The sequence below is a fragment of the Trachypithecus francoisi genome, unplaced genomic scaffold (genome assembly GCF_009764315.1).
Source record: "Trachypithecus francoisi isolate TF-2019V2 unplaced genomic scaffold, Tfra_2.0 Lachesis_group1, whole genome shotgun sequence".
In the NCBI taxonomy this organism is placed as follows: Eukaryota; Metazoa; Chordata; class Mammalia; order Primates; family Cercopithecidae; genus Trachypithecus; species Trachypithecus francoisi.
The window spans coordinates 180,035,564-180,050,366 of NW_022681454.1; the positions used below are offsets into that span (position 1 = coordinate 180,035,564).

At 42.2% G+C, this 14,803-nt stretch overlaps 1 protein-coding gene across 2 annotated transcripts in view; it reads left to right on the forward strand.

Moving 5' to 3' along the window:
- KLKB1 (kallikrein B1) overlaps positions 1-14,803 on the forward strand; it is a 33,954-nt gene that overhangs the window by 9,220 nt on the left and 9,931 nt on the right. The window contains exons 5-11 of one of the 2 annotated variants that reach the window (XM_033215928.1): positions 1,016-1,175; positions 2,443-2,552; positions 12,578-12,737; positions 13,849-13,958; positions 14,115-14,277; positions 14,364-14,476; positions 14,632-14,800. In XM_033215928.1, coding sequence (XP_033071819.1) covers positions 1,016-1,175; positions 2,443-2,552; positions 12,578-12,737; positions 13,849-13,958; positions 14,115-14,277; positions 14,364-14,476; positions 14,632-14,800 — 985 coding nt within the window. Of the gene's footprint in view, positions 1-1,015; positions 1,176-2,442; positions 2,553-12,577; positions 12,756-13,835; positions 13,959-14,114; positions 14,278-14,363; positions 14,477-14,631; positions 14,801-14,803 lie in introns of those variants that run through there. The other variant, XM_033215929.1, reaches the window with a different exon arrangement.

Below are 14,803 nucleotides of genomic sequence, written 5' to 3' on the forward strand. Positions count from 1 at the left end.
ATTTGTAAGAGTCCCATCCCAACTCTTAGCCTATTCTTTTCTCACATGCAGAAAAATTGGAAAGAGATTTCTACCGTCTGCAAATTCCCGTGTTTAAGAACCACTGTGAATAATCCACCTCCCTACCCAATTCAACATACAGTTTTCCTGACAGTTTGTATATTTTCTGTCTTTCCCACCCTTAAATTTAGTTTTATGACTTCAACCATACTTCTTAGGAGTGGAAAGTTACCTGTAATAGATGATGGCTTATTCCACATAATCTTGGGGAATAAAACTTTAAAAAAGTTTATGGTTTATACTTCTGGTTTACATTACTTCCTTAACCAAAAGTCTAACTAAGAAATTTGAATATTTAAAAAGAAAAGAGCCTAATTTTGCTTCATTGTCTGCGAAAAGAATTATCTATATCTTTTGCATGTAAGACAAATCTCAGTGGAAAGGGTGCTTAAATAGAAGTTAACACTATTTTAAAGCAAGAATGGAAGTGGTTTCATCATGCATAAACAACAACTCTCCATATTTTGTAATGATTGATCCAGATGCCATTTGTAGTCAGACAGGAGAAGTTGAAAACAGAGAAATAACACTGGGAGATAGAGAAGCTCCTTCATTCCATGCAAAAGGTCAAAGGCACATCAGTTTCTTTAATAATGCAAACCTCAGCACACATTATCAGTGTCCTCATTATTATTGCCTTGTTTATTTCCTACTGCTCATTGTTAATTTCAACGTGAAATTTACCTGTATTGCTGCATGCATCTTGCAATTTAAGAAGCGAAGTAACCCAATTTCCAAGCTAGTGCTTTAAGGAAAATATTGGATTGTATTCACTTCAAGCAGAGTTTGATAATTTATGGACACAATTAAAATTTTAAATCCCTTAATTAATATAGCAATCGCCAAAACTGGGCTGTTATCCTTCTAAACTACCAGCCCAAATGGTAGTGGGTATCTAATCTACCTCTAGAAAGAAAATGGACTGTATTTGCTCTATGTACTTTTTCTTGTACAGCTTGCCACCGAGACATTTATAAAGGAATTGATATGAGAGGAGTCAATTTTAATGTATCTAAGGTCAGCAGTGTTGAAGAATGCCAAAGAAGGTGCACCAATAACATTCGCTGCCAATTTTTTTCATATGCCACACAAACATTTCACAATGCAGACTACCGGTGAGTACAATTCATGGTGTTTGTTCTTTATATTAGTGCCCCCAGGATTTCACTGTGTTCTTCATAATCTCTTTTGTTCCCGAACTAAAAACCAAACAGGGCTTTTACTCCTGACCACTTTCCTTATTTACTTATTCTATTTTATATTTTTATCTTCTTTTTTTTTTGAGACGGAGTCTTGCTGTGTTGCCGAGGCTGGAGTGCAGTGGCGCAATCTTGGCTCACTGCAACCTGTGCTTCCTGGCTTCAGGCAATCCTCCTTCTTCAGCCTCCCATGTAGCTAGGACTACAGGCACCCACTACCACACCTAGCTAATTTTTGTGTTTTTAGTAGAGACGGAGTTTTACCATGTTGCTCAGGCTGGTCTGGAACTCGTGATCTCGTGATCCACCCACCTCGGCCTCCCAAAGCGCTGGGATTACAGGCATGAGCCACTGTGCCCGGCCCTTCATTTTTTAATTAAATAGTTCATTTAATTTCATTTGTTTCTCTGCTCTTTTCCCCTGGCAGGTAATTGTACCCCATCTTCAAAACCTGGCATCCTCTTCCACCACTTCTCCAAAGGCTGATTCTTTCAGGTCTTTCCTCAGATACCGTCCCCTCCAAAGGGCCATTTCTGAGCACTCTCTTTTAAGCCACATTCAGCTCTGTTTATTTCATTCGTAGAGCTAGTCACAATTTGATTTTAACTTGTGAATTTTTAAATCTCATTTTTGTTTGCATAGATATATGGGGTACAAGTGTAATTTTATTACCTTGGTGTACTGTACAGTGGTAAAGTCTGGGCTTTTGGTATATCCATCACTGGAGTCACGTACATTGTACCAACTAAGCAGCTTTGCATCACCCGCCCCCTTCCCACCTCTCTATCACCTTCCCAGTCTTACTGTCGATCACTCCATGCTCTTCTCAATTTTGGTGTCATTGTTGCTGAAGTCATTTTCTGAAGTCTGTGTCATTTTTCGCTTTCCTGAAGTGAATTTTGGTGTCATTTTTCCTGAAGTTCCATTTGCCCCACACATAGGCCTTGCTTATAGAATGAGGGTTTAGTGTCATGGTGTCTCCTGCCTCATTCTCACCCCAACTTTCCCTTTACCCCTTTGTGCGGAGAAGGATGTCCATTTGATTAATATTGCAAACCCCAACCCACTCATTATCCGCGTCATTGTTTTTTTCCACTGTCCATTTGAATACTAAATGTTACCTGGCCTGCTACCTCCACCTCAAAATGCAGGAAGCAAAGTAACCTCTTTTCTTCCCATTCAGGAACACTTGCCTATTAAAGCACAGTCCCGGAGGAACACCTACCACTATAAAGGTGCTGAATAACGTGGAATCTGGATTCTCACTGAAGCCCTGTGCCCTTTCAGAAATTGGTAATTGTAGGACCACTTCACCTTGTGATTGTAGTAGGCGGAGTAGGAGCCCCAGAGATGTCCCTGTGCTGGGCCCCGTACCTGTGCAAGTGTTCCCATAGCTGGCAAAAGCGTTTCTATCCACGGGATTCAGTTAAGGACTTTGAGATGGGGAGTTTACTCTGAATTTTCTCGATGGGCCCAGTGTACTCACAGGGTTGAGTACTCACAAGGCTAATAAGAAAGAGAGAGAGGCAGAAGCGTCAGAGCCAGAGAGAGATTTGAAGGTGTTACACTGCTGGCTTTGAAGATGAAGGTCCATGAGCCAAGGAATGCAGGTGGCCTCTAGAAGTTGAAAAGGGTGAGGAAACAGTTTCCCTGTGGAGCATCCTGGAGGAACAAGCCCTGCTGATGTCTTGATTTTAGCCCAGTAACACCCAATCTCTAGAATGGTAAGATAATAAATTTGTGTTGTTTTGAACCACTAAGTTTGTGGTTATGCCCCTATAGCAGCAGTTAGAGGAACCTAGTACAGTGATGCTGTTATAGGTACAATGATACTGTAGCAACACTGTAAGGTCATTCCTTGGTTGTGTCCCTATCTAGGGAAATGACTCTACCAGGGGGAGGGAAATAACATTCTGTCATGTCACACATAAAGGTAATTTCAATGGAATTATCCAAAAAATTGCCATGACATTCCACCTCATTTAGCATATCAGGATGTTAATGACAAGATGTTACTGAAACCAAATCTCTTTCTGCCAGTTCTCCGCAGTACTGGGTGCTGGCTCTGTGCCTGGGCCTGTATTGGATGCTGGGCTAAGATTTCCCTGTGGAAGATTGGGAAGGTTGGTTACAAGGTGTCTATTTTTCTGTCTCCTCTTTGCGACAGCACACCTTCTCCACGGTGTGTGCCAGGTTCACACGTACTGGTGATGTCATTTTAATGTTCATATTATTTTTTTCTGGGAGAGTTTTTGAAAGCTGCCAGGAGGCAGGACTGGATGCAAGCATGCTCCATTCTGTACCCAGCACTGCTGCTGGAAGGATTTGCTGCACTTACCCAGGGAACAGGCAAGCTCATGCTGTGGTTCTGGGCTGTCGCAGCTGCTGTCCACACCTGGGAGAGCACCCTGGATGGCTCATCTCTGTACTTGCTTTCTTGTTAAATTGCAGTGAGTTCACATGTGATTTAATCTGATCAAATGGCCTTTACAGACTGACAAAAATCTGGCTGTTTCAGGCAGTGTTTTGAGCTGCTAAGGGCATGGCTTTTCACTGAGTACATGTTCCCCGTTCCTCAGGGAACACCCAGTAGCTACGTGCCTCCTCAGCCTGGAGTAGGGCTGTCTCCTGGCCTCACTGCTCAGATGAGATTCATAAGTTAGGGATCATCTGTAGTCATCACTACAGATTTGTCCTTAGTTTCACCATGGATTTTTCTAATTTTACAAACAAAACCCCTAAGGTCCTAGAAGGAGGGCAGAAGTGAAGGTGCTCGGGGTTCATAGAGCTGATGAGCTGAACCAGAACTTGACCCTTGGGTCATGCAGATTTCACATTGCTCACTCCCCATTTTGATTTTTTAATGGATTTAATGGTGTTTTAAAGTCTCCTGCCTCTCAACTCATATGAATTCATCATATTTACAGATTTCCTTCTCTTGCGGTCCATCTTCCTGCATAGATCTGGAGAGATGTCACGATAATCACATCTCCCCAGTGAATTTAACAAAACCATTTGCAATTCTGATATGGAAAATCTACCATATGACTTATTAATTTATCAATTGAGGTGATAAACATATTTTTCAAGCCAAAAGTAGGAGAACATAAACTGGAAAAAAAAAGTTTTGTGGTTTTTTTTAAATTTTTATCACCGCTGGGGAAGAAAGTCTGATAAAAAGCCTGGTTGATGAAATTGCAATTAGTGGGAGCAACATCATGGTTTCTGTTCTGAGACTAACCAGATGGCATACTTGAAATAGAGAATGTCCTAGAAATCAACTGGTTGCTTGGCCAAAATATCTATAAATAGTGCCAACATAATTAGATAGGAAAAGCAAAGTAAAAGCAATTTTAATAGATTAGGACATTGGGCTGAAGTATTGCATATATTTGATGTCACGTGCATCTGTGTGAAGAGACCACCAAACAGGCTTTGTGTGAGCGATAAACCTTTTAAATCACCTGGGTGCAGGAAGGCTGAGTCCAAAAAGAGAGTCAGGGAAGGGAGACGGGGTGGGACCATTTTACAGGATTTGGGTAGGTAATGGAAAATTACAGTCAAAGGGGTTGTTCTCTGGTGGGCGGGGAGGGGGGGATCAGAAGGTGCTCAGTGGGAGAGCTTCTGAGCCAGGAGAAGGAATTTCACAAGGTAATGTCACCAGTTAAGGCAGGAACCGGCCATTTTCACTTCTTTTGTCATTCTTCAGTTATTTCAGGCCATCTGGATGTATGTGTTCAGGCTTAGTCCCAGAGGCCTGACATTCCTGTCTTCTCATATTAATAAGAAAAATGAAATGAAATAGAGGTAAAGTGTTGGGGTGGCAAAAATTTTGGGGGTGGTATGGAGAGATAACGGGTGATGTTTCTCAGGGCTGCTTCCAGCAGGATTGGGGTGGCGTGGGAACCTAGAGTGGGAGAGATTAAGCTGAAGGAAGATTTTGTGGTAAGGGGTGATATTGTGGGGTTGTTAGTGGGAGCATTTGTCATATAGAATGATTGGTGATGACGTGGATATGGTTTTGTATGAATTGAGAAACTAAACGGAAGACACAAGGTCTGAATAAGAGAAGGAGAAAAACAGGTATTAAAGGACTGAGAATTGGGAGGACCCAGGACATCTAATTAGAGAGTGCCTAAGGGGATTCAGCATAATTAGTTGCTTGGTTGGTGAGTTTTTGGGCTCTATCCTTGACAGAGTCCTCCTTTTTAAGTTGGAGGCTGAGCTTGGTGAGGTGTATTTTTAAAAGACCATTAGTCCATTCTACCTTTCCTGAAGATTGAGGACAGTAAGGTGTATGAAGGTTTTACTGACTACTAAAAGCCTGAGAAACTGCTTGGGTGATTTGACTAATAAAGGCCGGTCCATTATCAGATTGTATAGAGGTGGGAAGGCCAAACCAAGGAATTATGTTTTACAGAAGGGAAGAAATGACCACGGTGGCCTTCTCAGACCCTGTGGGAAAGGCCTCTACCCATCCAGTGAAAGTGTCTACCCAGACCAAGAGGTATTTTAGTTTCCTGACTCGGGGCATGTGAGTAAAGTCAATTTGCCAGTCCTCTGCAGGTGCAAATCCCCAAGCTTGATGTGTAGGGAAGGGAGGGGGCCTGAACAATCCCTGAGTAGTAGTAGAATAGCAGATGGAACACTGAGAAGTGATTTCCTAGAGGATAGATTTCCACAATGGAAAGGAAAAGAGAGGTTTTAAGAGGCAGGCTAGTGGCTTGTAACCTACATGGAAGAGGTTACAAAATGACGACAGAATAGAATGGGCCTGTGAGGCTGGAAGGAGATATTTACCTTGGTCCAAGAACTATTTGCCTTGTGTGGGAAGAGATTGATAGGTGGAAGTTTCAATGTGGGAGTAGATGGGAGTAACCGATGAAAGGGAGGAAAAACTGGCCGTGAGGGACAGAAGTTGGAATGGTAGCTGCTTTTATAGCTACCTTATCAGCATGGGTGTTGCCTTGAGCAATGGGATCTGATGCCTTTTGATGGCCCTTGCAGTGAATGACTCTAGCTTCCTTTGGAAGTAAAGTGGCCTCGAGAAGAGTTTTTATTAAAAAGGTATTAATGATAGAGGACCCTTGCATAGTGAGGAAACCTCTTTCAGCCCATATAATAGCATAGTGGTGCAGGATATGGAAGGCATATTTAGAGTCAGTGTAAATATTGACACATAGTCCCTTTGCAAGAGTGAGGGCCTGAGTTAAGGCAATGAGTTTGGCTTGCTGAGAGGTAAGTTAAGACAATGAGTTTGGCTTGCTGAGAGGTAGTGGAGGGGTGCAGGGTAGTAGCCTCAATGATAAATATGGAAGATATTATAGCATAGCCTGCCTTTGCTGGTGAGTGGCAATTAGGCCTGGTGGAACTGCCGTCAATAAACCAAGTGTGATCAGGGTGAGGAATAGGAAAGACGGAAATATGGGGAAATGGAGTGGATGTCAGGTGGATAAGAGAGATACAGCCATGGCGATGGGGGCCAGCCTAAAACAGTAAGGTCAAGTTGTTTGGACAGAAAGGCTACAGGGCGAGGTCCTGGCTTTTGTGTAAGAATTTGACTGCACAGCCCTGTACTTTGGCTGTGTGTAATGAAAAGGGTTGGAATGAGTTAGGGAGAGCTAGTGTGGGAGCAGCCTCTAGTGCTGTTTTTAAGGAATGGCAGGATGAGTGGCTAAAGGATTTAGGATCTATGGGGTCAGCTAGGTTCGCTTTTGTGAGTTTATGTAATGGTTTAGTCAGGATGGTAAAACTAGGTATCCAAAGGCAGAAGTACTTAACAATGCCTAGGAAGAAAAGGAGTTGTTGTTTTGTAGAAGGGGTTGGGGCTTGGGAGATTAGCCAGACACGATCAGCAGGGAGAGCACGTGTGTTCTCATGAAGAATTATGTCGAGACAGGTAATGGATGAGGAAGAAATTTGGGCTTGACTGAAGTAATGGGTGCTGTCTGTGAAGCCTTGCAGCAGTACAGCCCAGGTAATTTGCTGAGCCTGATGGGTGTCAGGGTCAGTCCAAGTGAAAGCAAAGAGAGGCTGGGATGAAGGGTGCAAAGGATAGTAAAGAAAGCATGTCTGAGATCCAGAACAGAAAAATGAGTTATGGAGGGGTTGTGGAGGGAGGTATTGAGGATAGGAGAGTATATATCCACTGGGTGGATAGGCAAGATAATTTGGTTGATAAGGCACAGATCCTGAACTAACCTGTAAGGCTTGTCTGGTTTTTTGGACAGGTAAAATGGGGGAATTGTAAAGAGTGTTTATAGGCTTTAAAAGGCCATGCTGTAACAGGTGAGTAATAACAGGCTTTAATCCTTTTAACGTGTGCTGTGGGATGGAATAGTGGCGTTGGGCAGGGTAAGGGTGATTAGGTTTTAATGGGATGGTAAGGGGTGCATGATCAGTCACCAAGGAGGGAGCAGAGGTAACCTACACTTATGGATGAAGGTGGGGACATACAAGGGGAGGATGTGAAGGAGGCTTTGGGGACAAGGGTGGCAATGAGGTGTGGCTGTGTGGCCTAGGAACAGTCAGGGAAGCAGATAATTTAGTTAAAATGCCTCAACCTAATAAGGGAACTGAGTAGGTGGGGATAACTAAAAAGGAGTGCATAAAAGAATGTTGTCCAAGTTGGCACCAGAGTTGGGGAGTTTTAAGAGATTTAGAAGCCTGGCCGTCAATACTCACAATAGTTATGGGAGCAAGGGAAACAGGCCCTTGCAAAGAACGTAATGTGGAGTGCGTAGCAGCTGTATTAATTAAGAAGGGGACAGACTTGCCCTCCACTGTAAGAGTTGCCCAAAGCATCTGTGATGGTCCAGGAGGCTTCTGAGGCGATCAGGCAGCTTTTCAGCTGCTAAGCCGAGAAGATCTGGGAAGGAGTCAGTCAGAGAGCCTTGGGTCAGAGTTCCAGGGGCTCTGGGAGTGGCTGCTGGGTGAGTTGGAGAGTCCGATTTCCACTGAGGTCCCACAAAGATGGGACACGGCTTAGGAGGAATCCGGGGCTGCAGGCATTCCTTGGCCCAGTGGCCAGATTTCTGGCACTTGAAGCAAGATCCTGATGCAGGAGGTCCTGTAGGAATGCTTGGCCACTGCAGCTTAGCCATTTTGAAGTTTTTGTGTGCTGGAGATGTGGCTGGGTTTTGTCTCACAGCAGAGGCAAGGAATTGCAACTCAGAAATAAGTTGCTACTTGTCTGCCTCTACTGTATTATTGTACACCTTGAAGGCAAGGTTAATTAAGTCCTGCTGTGGGGTTTGAGGGCTGGAATCTAATTTTTGGAGGTTTTTTTTTTTTTTAATGTCAGGAGCTGACTGGGTGATAAAATGCATATTGAGAATAAGACGGCTTTCTGGCCCTTCTGGGTCTAGGGCTGTAAAGCGTCTCAGGGTTGCTGTCAAATGAGCCATGAACTGGGCTAGGATTTTATATTTGGTGAAAAAGAGCCAAAACGCTAACTGATTTGGGAGAAGGTCACATAAAGAAGAAGGAGCATTAATCTTGACTATGCCTTTAGCTCCAGCCACCTCTTTAGGAGGAAATTGTTGGGCAGGTGAGAAGGGCCGGGTGTGAAGCCGGACCGGGTGCGAGGAGGGGAGGTGATAGAAGGATTATAGGGTGGAGGAGCGGAGGCTGAGGGAGAATTGGGACCTGGCTCAGTCTGGCGAGGAGTAGCCTGGGGAGGAGGGGAGAGGTCAGATGGGTCCATAGAAAAGGAAGATTGGAAAGACTCAGTAGCGTTTGGGGTTGGGATTGAGGGTACAGGCGGGAGGGAAGGAAGGAAGATTTGGGATGAGTTGCATTGGGAACAAAGACTAGGGAGGGACTGATGTGTAAAAGAATGCCCGGACGTCAGGCAGCTCAGACCGTTCGCCCATTTTACAACAAGAATTATCTAGATCTTGTAGGATGGAAACATTGCAAGTGCCGTTTTCTGGCTATTTGGAACCATTGTCAAGTTTGTATTGGGGTTAAGAGGCATTGCAGAAGAAAATAAGGTGTTTAGGTTTTAGGTCAGGTGTGAGTTGAAGAGGTTTTAAGTTCTTGAGAACACAGAGGAGGAGTGGAGGGTGGAAAGTTGCCTATAGTGAAGGAGGCAAGCCCAGAGAAAAGAGAGGGTAGAGACATGGAGAGAAGGGGTGGGGGGGGTGCTTGCCCCCCAGGAAAGTGGTGCTTGCCACTAAGGGTGAAGGATCAAGGCAGGCATCCCTGCGGTGACCAGACACCTCTGAAACATGGGCGCATAATCAAGCGGGTGTCCCTGTAGTGATTAAACGCCAAGGGAAGACTGTCTTCCCGAGTCCATGACTGGCGCCAGAGTTTTGGGTTCACAGATAAAACGCGTCTCCTCTGTCTCTACCAGAAAATGAAATGAATTGAAATTAAGAGAAGGGAGAGATTGAAGGATGGCGCCAAGATTAAAAGGAGAAAGAGGTTGAGGGATAGTGAGAGAGGTTGGATAAGAGAGTAAAAAGGGGCCGTTTACCCGATTTAAACTCTGTGAGATGTTCCTTGGGCTGGTTGGTCTGTGGACCAGAGGTCGTATGTAGATCTTTCTCACAGAGCAAAGAGCAGGAGGACGGGGATTGATCTCCCAAGGGAGGCCCCCCAATCTGTGTCACGGCACCAAATGTCATGTGCGCCCGTGTGAAGAGACCACTAAACAGGCTTTGTGTGAGCAATAAAGCTTTTTAATCACCTGGGTGCAGCTGGGCTGAGTCAGAAAAAGAGTCAGCGAAGGGAGATGGGGTGGGCCGTTTTATAGGATTTGGGTGGGTAATAGAAAATTACAGGCAAAGGGGTTGTTCTCTGACGGGCAGGGTCGGGGGTCACAAGGTGCTCCGTGGGTGAGCTTCTGAGCCAGGAGAAGGAATTTCACAAGGTGATGTCATCAGTGAAGTCAGGAACCGGCCATTTTCACTTCTTTTGTCATTCTTCAGTTACTTCAGGCCATCTGGATGTATGTGTGCAGGCTTGGGCTCAGAGACCTGACATTTAACATGGATAAATGTGAAGTTCTTAGAATCATACATACACATTGGAAAAAATGGGGTTTAATAGCACTTTATAAGAAGACTTGAAGAATGTTTGAGAATCCACTATGAAGCTGCTGAAAATATCAAGAAAATTGAATTCTTATGTATATAAATAATGTGTCTGTTTTACATGAATTCCCTCTATCAAGTTTGGTATTTTAATATAGCATATATTATTTTTTCATAGTAGATTTAAAATGTTTGATATATAATTTAGATAACATAAAATTAACCCTTTGAAAGTGTAAACGCAGTGGTTTGTAGTATATCCACCTGACTGCACAAGAATCACCACTATCTAGTTCCAGAACATTTTTATTACCACTGAAGAAGACTGTATCCATTGGCAGTCTTTCTCCATTCCCTACTCCTCCAATTCCCTGGCAACCGCTAATCTACTTTCCATGTCTGTGGACTTGACTCTTCGGGACATTTTACATAAATGGAATCATGCAATGCAGCACATTTTGCATCTAGCTTTTTTCATCTGGAGTGTTTTCAAGGCTCATTCATATTCTAGCATATATCAGTACTTTGTTCCTATTTAGGACTAAATAATATTCTATTGTATGAATAAACCATATTTTGTTTATATACTTAGTTTGATGAACATTTGAGTTGTTTCTGGATTTTTTTTTTTTTTTTTTTTTTTTTTGCCTCTTATGAATAATGCTGCAATGGACAACAGTTTTTGTGTAGGCATGCATTTTAAATTCTCTTATGTATATACTTAGGATTAAAATTGTTGGATCAAACAGTAACTCCATGTTTAACTTTTTGATGAACTGCCAAACTATTTTTGAGAGCAGCTACACAATTTTACATTCTTACCAGCAACAACTGAGTGCTTCAATCTCTCCGCAACCTTAACAACACTTGTTATGTTTTTTTTTTATTATTGCCTTTCTAGGCAGTGTGAAGTGGTGCCTCACTGTGGTTTTGATATGTATTTCCCTAATGACTAATAATGTTGTGTATATTTTCATGTGCTTATTATCAATTTGAATAAATTATTTGGGGAAATCTCTGTTTAAATCCTTTAGCCATTAAAAATAATTGGGTTATTTTGTTTTCATTGTTGAGTTGTATGAACTCTTTATATACTCTGGATACTACACTCTTGTAACATATATTATTGGCAAAAATTTCTGTGCATCTGCAGGTCATCTTTTCACTTTACTGATGGTGTTCTCTGAAGCGCAAAAGTTTGTAAACTTGATGAAATCCAGTCTGGTTTATTCTTGCATGTGCTTTACCTAATATGCCAAAACCTAATTCATGGTTATGAAGATTTTTGCTTATGATTTGTTCTTAGAGGTTTATAGCTTTAGCTCTTACATTTAAGCATTTAATGCATTTTAAATTAAACTTTGTATATGGTGTAAAATAGGAATCCAACTTAATTCTTGTATGTGGATATTCAGTTATTCCATTGTCTTGAAACCCTTTTCAAAATCAATTTTCTATAAATGTAAGAGTTTATTTTTAGACCATCAGTTCTATCCCATTGACCTATTTGTCTGTCCTAATGCCAGTTACACACAGTCTTGATTACCATAACTTTGTAGTCAGTTTTGAACTCAGACAGTCTGAGTGCTTTTATTTTGTTCTTTTTCAAGATTACTTTGGTTATTCCGGATCTTTTGCATTTCCATATGAATTGTAGGTTGCTTGTCAATTTCTGCAACAAAAAGGCAGCAGGATTTTGATAGAGAGTGCATTGAATCTGTAGACCAATGAGTATCAATAGAATTATGTGTTATCAAATTTAGTAAACTACATAAACGATAGGAACACAACTAAAATAAAACTAAGATATAAGATCATATTAATGTAATGTTAATAAAAGTGGATTGTCTCCTGTTCTAATTTTAATGGGCACAAGGCATTTTTGTTAATCACTTCTTATTAAAGAATTTTTTATAATATTCAAGAAAATACAACAACAAAAACCCCTCACATTCCTAAGGCCTCAGAGGCAGAGTAATAGAAAGGAAACATAAACACATGCTGAGTAATGCAAACATTTGGCAACCGTGGTGACTGGAGCTGGGAGCACAGCTTTTATTTCTCTGACATAGGAATTTGCCCCTTAGAGTTGGACCCGTTTTGCCTTCCTCTAAATGGCAAACAGTTTGGAGGTATTTTAAAGGACATTTTTTCACTTAGGATGTTTAGTACCATGAATAATATAAATAGTCATAATTTCCTTAATTATGATGACAAAATACAAGCAAATTTAGCATCGTGTCATTTCCTAAGGAACATCTGTCTCTGAGTTCACAGGTTGTCACATGAACATCTTCCAGCATCTTGCCTTCTCAGATGTGGATGTTGCCAGAGTTCTCACTCCAGATGCTTTTGTGTGTCGAACCATCTGCACCTATCATCCCAATTGCCTCTTCTTTACGTTCTATACGAATGCATGGAAGATCGAGTCACAAAGGCGAGTATGCATGGCTAGCACTTGCTGCTGTACTTTCATCAGATTTATTTTAGAGTCTGAGTTTTTAAAAGTTTCGTTCATTTCCCTCAAAACACTTGGATCTGCAGTTTAAGTAGGTACTTTTCTGCCAGGTGCAGATTAGTTAAGAGATTAGCAGACTTCTCTGCCTATCTTCTCTTACTTTAAAACACGTTACTGGCCGGGCGTGGTGGCTCACGCCTGTGATCCCAGCACTTTGGGAGGCCGAGGCGGGCGGATCACGAGGTCAGGAGATCGAGACCATCATGGCTAACACAGTGAAACCCCGTCTCTACTAAAAATACAAAAAATGAGCCGGGCGAGGTGGCGGCGCCTGTAGTCCCAGCTACTCGGGAGGCTGAGGCAGGAGAATGGCGTGAACCCGGGAGGCGGAGCTTGCAGTGAGCCGAGATCGCGCCACTCACTCCAGCCTGGGCCACAGAGCCAGGCTCTGTCTCAAAAACAAACAAAAAAAAAAACAAAACAAAACACGTTACCATTGAATCCAGGAAGCAATAGCCATGAGAACAAAGAAGGACCTGACGCCTTTGAATGAAGATTGAAAACATGATCTTCATGTTTGCTATTAGCTTGGAGTAAAAGCCACTCGCTGGCAGAATATCCCTTAAGCTTGTTGCTGCTTCTCTTTGTTTCAGAAACTAGAGCTCTGTTTATTCTGCTCAAGGCTCTGTCTCACTCTCTTTATCTCAGATAACCCACCCTCTTCTACACACAGCATGGAGCTAAGAGAAGGGTGCCTAGTTGTGGAATATCATCAGCAGCATAAACTCCCAGAATTTGTTTTTTGATTTTTTTGTTTGTTTGTTTTTCCCAGTTAGAAGGTAGAACTTCGTCATTGTCCTCTCTTCAGGTTGTCTGTGCCTATTAGTTTTCTCCAGAGGGCGATGTGGTTTGATTTACATTTAATCTCTGCAATTTATTAGAGTCCTGTAGTCAGATTTACTTGGAAGAGAGTTTCCCAAAAGAATAAAATTTGCCAAGTTGCTTTTTGGGTGTGAGCTGCTTTTGTATTTGCCTAATACCTTTAACGCAAATTTTTTTCTTTCTCTCTTGCTTTTTTTAAAAAAAACAGAAATGTTTGTTTTCTTAAAACATCTGAAAGTGGCGCACCAACTTCCTCTACTCCTCAAGAAAACACCACATCTGGATACAGCCTTTTAACCTGCAAAAGAACCTTACCTGGTAATGTGATTCAATAATAATATTACATAAAACGTAACATATTTCGTGACTTAACAGCAACAGTGTTGAAACAATCCACAAGGTAACAGAAACTTGTGTAAATGTCGTTCATTGCTTTTCTCATTTGGTATCTTTTCGTGTTTATAATTGACACAGAACCCTGCCATTCTAAAATTTACCCGGGAGTTGACTTTGGAGGAGAAGAATTGAACGTGACTTTCGTTAAAGGAGTGAATGTTTGCCAAGAGACTTGTACAAAGATGATTCGCTGTCAGTTTTTCACTTATTCTTTAGTCCCAGAAGACTGTAAGGAGGAGAAGTAAGGGACATTTTATTTTTCCTGATCATTTCATATTCTTTTTCCTCCAGTGAAAGTTTACTCTTTCTACTGTTCATTTCATCTAGGTGTAAGTGTTTCTTAAGATTATCTTCGGATGGTTCTCCAACTAGGATTACATATGGGACACAAGGGAGCTCTGGTTACTCTTTGAGATTGTGTAACACTGGGGACCGCTCTGGTGAGTAACCTCACTTTTTCGTGGAACTGTAAGGGATGTCTGTCATGTTGATAGTGTGCTTAGTCTTAAGGAATTCTGTGTCTTGTTCTCCTTGGTTAGAAGGGACTTTGATTCACTTCTAATTCCAACCATTAGCGTCAACACTCTCGTTTCAGTCTGCACAACAAAAACAAGCTCACGCATTGTTGGAGGAACAAACTCTTCTTGGGGAGAGTGGCCCTGGCAGGTGAGCCTGCAGGTGAAGCTGATGGCTCAGAGGCACCTGTGTGGAGGGTCACTCATAGGACACCAGTGGGTCCTCACTGCTGCCCACTGCTTTGATGGGTA